The 11,505-nt window shown below is 43.5% G+C and overlaps 2 protein-coding genes across 2 annotated transcripts in view; one reads left to right on the top strand and one right to left on the bottom strand.

Annotated features, from left to right (window-relative positions):
• Positions 1-7,328, bottom strand: part of BBS9 (Bardet-Biedl syndrome 9) — a 373,430-nt gene extending 366,102 nt beyond the window's left edge. The window contains exon 1 of the mRNA XM_019668469.1: positions 6,232-7,328. The gene's annotated coding sequence lies outside the window, so the exon portion shown is untranslated. The remainder of the gene's footprint in view (positions 1-6,231) is intronic.
• Positions 7,329-9,415: 2,087 nt separating this feature from the next.
• The window catches only part of LOC109396574 (retinitis pigmentosa 9 protein-like), an 18,808-nt gene continuing 16,718 nt past the window's right edge, over positions 9,416-11,505 (top strand). The window contains exon 1 of the mRNA XM_019668468.1: positions 9,416-10,403. Within this exon, the coding sequence (XP_019524013.1) occupies positions 10,249-10,403 (155 nt within the window). The 5' untranslated portion in view covers positions 9,416-10,248. The remainder of the gene's footprint in view (positions 10,404-11,505) is intronic.

Raw genomic sequence — 11,505 nt, 5'->3', positions numbered from 1 at the left:
AACGACAGCAACTTGTCTGTTCCCCTTCCCCCAATTCCCCAGCACTGTTCCCATCCCCCCAATTACCCAATTAAAAAAAAAAAAAACATTAAAAAAAAATCTTTAAAAAAAAAAAAAAGGAAGGAAACTGACACATGATACAACATGGATGAACCTTGAGAACTAAATGAAATAAGCAAGCACAAATACTGCATGATTCCATTTACATGAGATCCCTAGAGTAGTCAAATTCACAGAGTAGAATGATAGCTGCCAGCATTGGGGGGAGGAAGAAAAGGGGTATTTTCATTTAATAGGTATAGATTTTAAGTTTTACAAGACAAAAAATTTTGGAGCGTGGTTGCACAAAAACGTGAATGTACTCAACACTACTGAACTCTACACTTAAAAATGGTTACAGTGGTAAATTTTATATTATGTATACTTTACCACAATTAAAAAATAAAAACTTTTAGTTTAAAAAAAGAATACAGTGGTATTAGCACAATACTTGGTACATAAGTATTCAATAAACATTAGCCAACGCTATGGTTTTTATCCTTTTTATTTTTAAAAAACCTACACTGAAGAAAAAACCAAAAGTCCTTCCTTCAGCGTGTGAATGGTTAAACATTCATACCAAGGAATAAAACCCAGCAATTTTTAAAAATGAAGTAACAGCAACTTGGATGGCTCTCATGGGTTTTATGCTGAGTGAAAAAAACACCCAATCCCCAAAAGTCACATATTAAATAATACCATTTCTGTAACATTTTCAAAATGACAGAATTCAGCTGATGGAGAACAGATCACTGGTTTCAGGGTTAGGGAAGGGTGTGACTTTAAGGGGCTAGGACAAGAAAATGTCTCTGGGATGGTGGGAAACTTCTGGAACCTGACTTTGGTGGTAGTTTGGTGGGATAATTTTAATTTCTTAGAACTATATTCCCCCCAAAAAATGTATGTAATGTAAAACCTGGTGAAATCAAAATAACATCTATAGTTTAGGCATAGTATTGTACTGATGTGCATTTAAAGGTTTTGATAACTGTTATCACTGGGAAACCACTATTTTAGCAACTTCTATGTGAGTATAAAAGTATTTCAAAATGACAAATTTAAAGAACAAACTACATGAAAAAAAAAAGGAAAGCTCCATCCGAGGCCCTCTCTTTATGCTAAAAAAAAAATGAGTCAGATAAAAGCAAGGTGTTGATGGGAGTGAAGGAAAAATATATAGCAGATAAATAAACTTATAATGAGTTTTAGTATACGTGGGAGGGTCCCTGAAAAACATGTGCATCACTGCTTATTACTAATACTATTATATAACCATACAAGTTGCCAGATAACTTCAAATCTGGCAGCAAGTATTCAAAAAATGTAATAAACACTTTTATTACACTTTCATTGGATTTTTTTTTATTTGAGGGAAATCACAGCATTTAATAAATGCCGTATATTCTCAGTATGTACTCCAGATACACTGGAAAATTGTAATATGCCATACTATTGGACCACCAGGATGATACATCTTTCTCTTGCAGCCCAGAGCAGAATATTACTCAAATTCAATGTCACTCAGTGATTTACTAAGATGACTCACAGCACTCAACATATAGTCACCATCAGGCTATGATTTATTACAGGGAAAGGATGCTAAGAATAAGGAAAGTGAAAAGGTGCATTGAGGTGCAGGGAAGAAGAGAGTGACACCAAGCACAAGCTTCCAGGGTAGAAGGACTGGGCTCTGTGGTCAGAGGTCAGGGAGAAGAGGAACTGACCAACTGACTTTCCAGGGCAAAACATGAGGTACTGCATGGCAAACCTGCAGCAACTCCATTACACCAAAATCCTGCATATGGGTTCCCCCATGTCCCAGGCAGTATTGTGTACCGTTATGGACAATAATTTATTGAACAATAAGGATTTACATCTTTTAAAAGTTAATTAATGAATAAGAAAATGAACAATTTGGGCTGATGGTTAGTGCCCAGTATGTGCATCCCGAGTGCCTGTCTCCGATTTCAAAGGTAGAAGTAGAGGAAGGCGCACGGCCCACTCCCAAGAAATCAAGAAACCACAGACTCCCATCTGCGCTAAGCTGGCATACCATCAATTTCCTTTCCTAAAACTGGGCGAATTTGAAAAGGACAACTTGGGCTGCAGGACAATGGATTTCAAAGGGGAGTTCCTTTCCACTTGGTCTCCAAAGATGGACTTGAGAGCAAGTCTGAACAACTGAAGGTTGCTGGGTATCCATTTGAATGAAGAACTGACACATGCTACAACATGGATGAGCCTTGAGAACATTATACTAAGAGAAAGAAGCCAGCCACAAAAGGCCACACATTTTATTATTCCATGGATATAAAATGTACATAATAGGCAAATCCATAGAGACAGAAAGTAAATTAGTGGTTGCTTAGGTCTGATGGGGATGAGAGCACAGGCGGGTTATAGGTGAAGGGTGAAAGGTTTCGTTATGAGTGATGAAAACATTCTAAAATTGCAGTGCAACAAATGGTTGCACATCTGTGAATATACAAAAAACACACTGAATTGGACACATTAAAGGGAAAATGGTATGGTATGTGAATTATATGTCAATAAGCCTGTTGTTTTTAAAAGAGTAAATGGTGTTGGATACATGGGGAAGTTATTTGACTATTCTTTAAGCTTTTGTTTATGTTTTAAATTACCCATAGTAAAAAAAAATTAAATTAAATTTCACTTTTTTTTTAAGCAGGATACTGCCGTATTTTGGCTACATTTACCACTCTATCAGAAGAACAATAGGTTGGCAAATTAAATTCAGAGGTTAGCAAAATAAATTCTACCCTTTCTCCTGGAAGAATATCCCACCCCATTGAAAGAAAAATTAACAGCAAATTAAGACAAATAAAATGCTAATTCATTTTCCAAGTTCAGAAAGATATAGGCCTTGACTTTAAGATATTAAGGTTAGCAATGGGTAGGGAAGGTCAGTTACTAGCAGGTTAGGAAGAAGGAAGATAAGGAACAACAGTAATAGGGCATTTTTCAATCGTGAAGCCTGGCTTTTCCATTACAAAAACAAATAGAAAAGTATTCCAAAAAGTAAAAAATGTACTATGTTTAAACTGATTTTTATTTGGTTTAGTTAACTGTCTTGAATAGACATAAGAAACAAGAATTTGGGGCCGGCAAAGTGGCTCAGTTGATTAAGAGTTAGCTTAAGAGCGTCAGCTCTGAGCAACAGGGCCGCTGGTTCAGTTCCTACATGGGCCAGTGAGGCTGCGCCCCAGCTGAGTTGCCACTGAGCTGCCAACAGGTGGCAGGGTGGCTCAGCTGGTGAGAGCATGTGCTCCTAACAACAAGAATGCCTGTTCGATGGAGGGCTATGCCTTCCAGAAACTAAGACTGAACTTGGCACCTTGAGCTGAGCTGCCACCCAGATGGCTCAGTGGATAGAGCACGCGCTCTTAACAACAAGGCTGCCAGGTTCCACTCCCGCATGAGAAGGGATGGTGGCTAGGCCCACCTGCAACTAGGACTGAACTTGACACCTTGAACTGAGCTGCCACCCGGATGGCTCAGTGGATAGAGCACGCACTCTTAACTACAAGGCTGCTGGTTCGACTCCCGCATAGGATGGTGGCTACGCCCACCCACAACTAAGATTGTAACACAGCACCTTGAGCTTAGAGGCCACAAGCTGCAGACAGACAGCCAGATGGCGACTGGTGCCCTCCACAACTAAGACTGAAGAACAACAACTTCGCTGGTCCCTCTCCCCAGTTCCCCAACACTGGTCCCCTCCCCCAATTCCTCAATTTAATAAAAAAAAAAAAAAAGAAAGAAACAAGGATTTGTATTTTACCTCCTACTCATTCAATGGTGATTTCCTGCTCCTCAATGATTTTCTGTTTTTAAGTAAATGAAAAACAAAAACCAAAAATCACGTCTTCAATGGCTATCATCTCCCTTCAATGGAAAGGAAAACAATCGCTGAAATTTACTAATTGTTTCCTAAGTCCCAGGCAGTGTCCTAAGTGCTTTGCAAGTATTCTATTTTAATCTTCAGAACAGAACTACCAAGTAAATCATAGGTGCTATTATTCAGGTACCCCTGAATACAGAGAGGTTAAGAAACCTGCCCAAGTGATCATAACTAGTAGTATGTGGTGGAAGTAACATCCAAAACCACGCTGTCTACTCCAGAACCCTAAACAAGTATAGCCACCCCACAAACACTAAAACGCTGTAACTCTGTTAATATTCAGTTTAACCTCTGCAAGTTCAACCTGCAGGAAAGTATTTTATATTTTAATTAAATTTTTAAAGGATGGTTAGAAAACAATAATTTGAACATTTTAACAGGTGCATACCTATAAATAGTCACAAAAGATTGATCTCTTATGCCTTATTAGAATAATAAATAGAAGATAATCTCTTCGTCCCCTATGCTCCAGAAATTCTCTTCTCACTTATCACTTAACACTTTGCTTGTTTTCAATACTTACATCTATATATACATGTTATCTTCCACACTAAGTTTACTCAGATTTAGTTTTTATTTACAACATATATGGTTTAACACCTCATTGACCTAGTCCTACTATATGGAAGGATGACTAGAAAAATTACTCTGGAAATGACAACCCCAGGAATCCTGGTTTAGAAGGCAGATTCTGGAATTAGGAGGCGAAAACTCTGGCACAGCTGTTGTTCATATTTGGAGATTTGTTTTCTCCAGGTCACACTAGTGCCACCTCAAATTTTGCAAAACAGGAATCTTCCAGTCCAATAAAGATGACAAATGCATGAAGAGTTACAAGAATGTTGCTTTTGAAGACAATACTATAAGGGCTCAGTGTTGTGATTTGTGATACAAGTCACAAAAGGCAAAAAAGAGCATAGGAGATGTCAGATTGACCTGGGTTCCCCTTCTGACACCCCATTCCAGCAGCGTCACCTTAAACAAGTCCCTCATCTTCTTAGTCTCCCAATTGTTCTGTGGGTAGGAGGGTAGAATAGCCTAAAACATGTAACTGCTTAGCCCAACACCCAACCTATAGAAAACACTCAATCAGATAAATGTTAACAGTAACCTAGAAGTAATGATAGTGGTGGTGGAGTGTGTTCTGAGCCAGACAAAACTTCAGACGCTTATCTGACCCTCTGGATTGAAGTTCAAATGACTGATAATAATCTTTCATTGAAACTTTGTGAATCAGCAGGGATGTTTTATAACTTCATGTGTTTCAATAATTTTTGAGAAATATTTGGAAGACTTTATTCTGAGGGATAAGACTTGCTACATACATCCAAAGCTGTAAAACTTTAAAAATTACTAGACTGTTGATATTGGATTTTTTCCCCTGCAATGAATGTTTCCATCACTAAGTTGTACCATAAATATAAGTGTAGTTTTCTTTAAGGACAACAGTCACACATAATTACACAAAATGAAAAAGTCCTTAAATTTCTCATAAACAACTTGTAAACTATTTGTAAATTTTTTTAAGTTTTTTTAAACTCTTCTAAATAATTATTCAGTCTCTTCACACACACAAAAATAATTACCGGTTACTGTCTTTACATATTTCTAATAAAAGTTAGAAAACCTCTTCCTCTCCGAATGCTGGCAGACTTTCGTTAAGACCCCATAGGTTTCCCCCCAGCACATTCACGTTTTGTGTGGGTGTAATATGGTTTCACTTTTTAAGTAAAAGTGAGATGGCAAGAGAAAAAAAAACTATGAATTTCTCCAGGAAATCTGAGTCAACTACAGGAGGACTTGACTGGGGAAGGGAGATGCTGATAAAATCAGTTCGGTTCTTCTAAACAGCTGTGGTCTGCGGTGTAAAAAGAGAGACGGCAAAGCACTAATCCTACTGCAAGAAGGAATTAGGAGGGATTAGTACATGCATCCTACTTCAGTCATTGGCTGAGAACTGCTTTGACCATTTGCTGACAAGACCTGTTGGACACAGGAGGAGGAGGATGCTCCTGCACCACGTGACATTCCTGAATGGAATCTAAACATTTTTATCACCCTTTCTCGAAAACGATCACAGGACCTCCCCCACATTGTTCTCGCGGTTGTGTTTTGTGTTACTTTCCATGCAAACATCCTTCCTAGGAAACCTATCATTCTGTATGTCCCAAAACCGTTACATGTCATCAGAGGTTCAATCTTGCCCACAAAATAAAACTCGGAAAAGGAATTCATGAGCCCGATGTTTATTACCACACATACTTTCTCACCTGAAGCCGAACCGGGTGGGTCCTGCGCCACCTTTCTTCGAACTCTCTTTCCGCAGATTTCCCTTTAAGAACGTCTGCCAGGGTCCCAAGGGACGACGAGAACAGGAACGGAGGGTGCTGGGAAAAGCCACCCTTAACTTCACTACTCCCTCTCGTTCTCCTGCCCAACTTGTTCCACGTCCTGAGCAAAGAGAGAGCCTCGCAAGTCAGCACCACCAGTTCCAGAGTTGAAGCGCTCCCCCCAAGGAGCTCCTCTGCATCCCTTCTCTGTCACCCCCGCAGACACACAGGAGAAACGGCATCAATCCCTTGGAAGGGACCAGGCAGGCGAAAACAACGGCAAGTCCTGCTGCTCACAAAGAGGAGGAAATGATGAAGGAGGCAGTGAATGGGATGTAGCAGGAAAAGGACAGCAGCGGCGGAAGGGACACCTTCCGACTCCTGCTAACTCCAAGCCATCTTCGCCCTGTTGTCATAGCACTTTACAACGAACGCTGCTGCGCAAGTCAGGTGGCTGAGCACCGAGGCCTTCTGGGGGTTGTAGTCCAGGGCGAAGTTGGAGGACTTTCAGTGGGCGGTGCTTGGCTTCAGATTTCTATGGGGCGGGGCGGAATGAACAAACTGCCTGGTCTTCATTAGCAGAGATAGATAATTAATAAAATTCCCTCTCCAGGCCTTGGACAGTTCCTCGGACCCAGACTCTTAAGGAAAAACTGCCTCCCGCCTCCGCCGCACACGCAGTACATGCCCCACTCGCTCCATCCCCGGCCCCGCCCGTCGGCGCTCGTGGGTGAGGCTCTCCGCCCGGATGGGGCTCACGCAGCGGGGCGGGGCGTCAGGGCTTTTCGGCGGGCTCGTGCTGCCCAGGCCCAAATCGGCGGGGAGCCGCCTTGTATTTTCCAGTCTGTGCATGCTGGAGGCTAGGTCGCCGGAACTGACAGACTTGGTGGGGGTGGACCAGTAGCGAATGCCATGCGTGCGTCTGGGCCGGGGCGGGGCGCTGGCCCAGCACATATTCACCTTGAAAAGCAAGACACCTGGGGCGGCCCACCAAGATCATGGAGATGGGGCATTTGAGAGTTTCCAGGTGTTTTGGTTTTTGCCTAGAGGAAAAAGTGCTGCTGTAGTTATTTGTACATCTCCCCTGATCACATCTGCTAAATATTCTCTTTAGTATATACCTTAAAGTGGATTTCCTGGTATACAGGTATGGAAGTGTTCAGCTTTACAACTGAACATAACAATAGTGTCAATTTTTCAAATTTTCTTCTGGTGGTCGGCACCGATTTAACACCAACAGGAATCCCCAATTTGGGGTGTGGTGAAGCAGGAAACCTTATTCAGTGCAAACAGCTGGATTGTGATATAGCTGGGCTGTGAGAACCACACAGCTGTGGAATAGCTCAGTAGAGTTACATACAGCTCAATTATGAAGCAGCGCAGCTGTGGCACAGAGCCCTCCGTGGGGCAAGGCAGGCCAACACCTCTGCTCCTTGCTGGGCAGCTCCGATCTGCGCCTGCTAAGGGGGATACCCACCATCCCCACCCCCACCCCCACCCCCATGAGCTGACTTATATAGAAAGAAGTTCCCAGCCCAGGCCCTTGATTAGTCCACCTTCATGCAATAAGGACGACAAATCCTCACTGATTCGTCCAAAAGTACGGTCCTACTTGGTCAGAATGGATCTGCTCTGATTGGTCAGGGATATAGAAGCACACATCAAATAGGACAGGGAGTGTCTTAGTCCTATTGGTTAAAACAGGATTCCATCAACTCCTTTATAAAAGCTGGCTCACCTGACAGGAACACAGTTCAGGCAAGTAGTTCAGTGCAGGAGGTAGGCGCTTCAGTGCAGACATCTCCCTTGAAGGTAAACTTGAGAGGCTCTTGTTTAAAAACAGCTCCTAGGCTGTTTTCGTTTTTGTTTTTTCATTTGATCCCACCAGGAGTCATTGGATAGGCATTTTCTTTCTCAGGGTCCATACATCTTTGCTTTCAAATTCAGTATTATAACTTGTCAGTCACCAACCTTGACACTTTTCTTCTTGTTTTTCACTGGATTTTAACTTAGGTTTTAAAGTTCCTGTTTTTCATCAATTCACATTACCACTAGAAAATACAATTCTAAATTATATTTCTTAAAAAGAATTTCATGAAAATCACCAATGCCATTAATTTGTAATACTTTGATATTATTAAACCGTCACAACATTGGATGTAAAAAATAAAAATGTAAATTATTTGGATTGCCAGTAATAGCTTAGGAAAATTATGATAAAATACTATTATTCCACTATTAAAATTCAAATGATTCAAATGTTTCAACTTGAAAAAAGTTCATATCAGTGAGAAAAAGTCTTAAATAAGATTTGGTATCATTTTTATAAGGAAAAAATACCGGAAGGAATTTTCACAAAAATTTTAATAGTGGCTATTAAGTGGACTAAGGAGGGATTTAATTGTTCCTTTCAATTTTCAATGTTTTCCAATATTTACTCAATGGCCATGTATTACCTTTGTACTTAGAATAAAAGCTTTAAAAATAGAATAAAATACTGTATGAAAATAAATGATTATCTCAATTTACTCCTTTGTATTTCAACCTTCTAAGAAATCTAAATGCTTAATTTTTTTTTTAAATCCTGTGATGAGAAGCTTCTGAAAGCTTGCAATAGCCAACCTATTTCATTCACAGTGCAGGATAATGTGAAGAATACTATTTGCTGGAAAACCTAAGGTCATTTATCATTTATAGCATTAAAAGTTTATTTTCAACAGCTGGTGTAAGAATTCCTCTTAATGAGCGTGGTAGTTTACAAAAAAATGGCTGTAGTTTTTTTTTCCAGTTTTTGTTTGCACATTGCTTTGCAATGTGACTTTGCAGCTGCACCTCTAGACTTGAATTTGTCATTATGACTTGCTTTGGCCAATGAGTTGTAAACGTGATGCAAGCAAAACTTGAAAAGTTCTTATGCATTCTGGCTTCCCCTCTCGTGCTTCTCTTGGAAATACTGCAGCCACTTCCATGTAAATGACCTGATGAAGCCTGCTGGATGATGAGATATGTTGTCAGAACAGACACGAGTGAAGCCATCCTAAACCAAACAACCTCAAAGAACCCCCAGCTAACTGCAGAGATTCATGAAGCCCCCCAAAGCAGAACTCACACAACCCACGTTATTTTTTTTAATCATACATATTAGCTACATATAAGAATCATATATCAGATGAAGTTTCAAAACAACCTAGTTAAGCACCTAACACTTTTGCATCCTGGCTCCACGACTTACTAGCTCTGCACCCTTGAGCATGTCACTAATCTCTCTGGGCCTCCTTCTCCTTATCTATAAAACTAGGATAATACATAAAGTTAGTAACAATACTTATTAAATTTTTAAAGCTTAAATCAACTCTTATAAGGACTTAACACAATGACCAGCACATAAAAAGCGCTCAGTGTATATTAGCTTTTCTTTTCCAGCACCCAAACTTGGCTAAATACAATACAGTTTTAACCTGGGATCGCATGCTCTAACACTGAATTCCTATGGAGAGACTTCCTCTCTCCAAAACTGCATGAATCCTATAACACATAACGAGCAGCTCCTGTCTGTCCAGCCACTGGGGGATACAAAGATGACCTGCCCAGGTTCCCTGGCCTCCAGGGCTGGAGACCGTGAGGGTAGGCGCCCGATACGGAGAGGTCCCTGGTGACGGGAAGGGCTCCCAGGTTCCCACCGCCGGCATCCTCAGCGCTCGGCCGCCGCCAGAGGGCGCCCTGCGACCTCCGGCACCCGCAGGCCTGGCGACAGGGTCCCGCGCTTGGAGCTAGGACTGAAGGCCGCGCGCCGGAAGGCGGGGACCGGGGCCTCGGCGGGGACACCAGGCTCGGCCTGCAGTCCGCGGAGCGCGAGGGGGCGCTGCGGGGCCGGGCGGGCGCGGCGCGGAGGAAGTGCCGTCTTGGCCACCGCCTCCTGAGCCGCGCCGCGGGGCAGCCAGAGCCGCGCAGGTCGCGATGTCGTCCCGGCGGGGGCGCGACGACGAGCGGGCCGGGGCCGCGAGGCGGACGCGGGAGCCGGTGGAGGAGGAGGAGCTGCAGCGGCGCCGGGAGCAGAGGCGGCGGCGGCACGACGCGCAGCAGCTGCAGCAGCTCAAGCACCTGGAGTCCTTGTGAGTCGCCGGCCCCCCATGTCCTGCGAGGGACGGGCGCCGTGTGGGCGCGTTAGGCGGGGTCCTCGGAGAGCCGCGAGTGGGCTGGTGGCACCGGCTGCCGGTTGCAGATCGGATGCACTCGCCTTGCAGCCGTCCCCCGGCGAGAGGGGAGGTCGGTGCCCCGGGCGCCCTGGAGCTGCCTAGGCCGGAGGGAGCGCAGGCTCCGCCCCCGAGGCTCCCCGGGGCGCACGCGGGGTTTGGGGGCGCTTTCCCGGCTGGGAAGCCAAGGTTTATAGTCCAGCAGTAGTATTGGATGTTTAAACTACGTGACTCTGGAAATACAAATTTTTATTTAAAAGTAAACAAGCTTCTGAAGTAGCCAAACCAAATATATCAACAGCCAGGAAGTTTTAAATTTCTGAAACTGAAAAATCCCACGGTCTGGGAATCAGACACCTGGGTTCCCTTTTACTGTTGCTAGTTTGCAGGTCAGTGTTTCCTTGATTAGGTTACTCAACTGCTGAACCTGCATTTCCTCATCTGCAGGTGTAGGAGTTTGGCTTGGGCTCTGCCGGGCGCTAAGCACTTAGTCGGCGCGTTCCGTCGGGATTTGGGGACTGCGAGAAGCGCAGCTGAGCGCTTTGGTCCCTGACCTTGCACGGTTTTCAGGTCACAGGGCCCACCATAAACTCGATGCAATCTTTCCATCTTCTGTTAATAGGGGAAGAGAAAACCCAGTCCTGTAACATTAGCGTGGTAAATAAGAGAAGAATAAACAGTGGGGTGAGGGCCTTGTCCCTGTTACTGGAACGGTGGCTGTCAGGTAGAAGTGTGTAGACTTGCTCTCTCTAGTCCTGACTTAAGGGTGGACGCTACAAAGAGGCCGATTCCAGCTCAACAAAAAATCAGGCCCAGAGACTACTCTCGCTGGTGAGCATGGCCGGACTTAGGAGGCACTGTGCTCCCCCAGCTCCAGAGGGTTCACGGAGGAGTCCAGCTAACTACTGGGAGAAGGGTGGGGTGTAAAGGAGGCTTAAACACCAGGTGGGAGGTTGGATTAATGACCTTCCACTTCTTTTCAGTCATTCTGTAATTAGCTTTAGAAGGCGAACTTTTTAAA

The sequence above is a fragment of the Hipposideros armiger genome, unplaced genomic scaffold (assembly GCF_001890085.2).
Source record: "Hipposideros armiger isolate ML-2016 unplaced genomic scaffold, ASM189008v1 scaffold_526, whole genome shotgun sequence".
NCBI classification, from domain to species: domain Eukaryota; kingdom Metazoa; phylum Chordata; class Mammalia; order Chiroptera; family Hipposideridae; genus Hipposideros; species Hipposideros armiger.
Note: the sequence above shows the minus strand (reverse complement) of the source record. Positions and strands in the feature narration are given on the sequence as shown.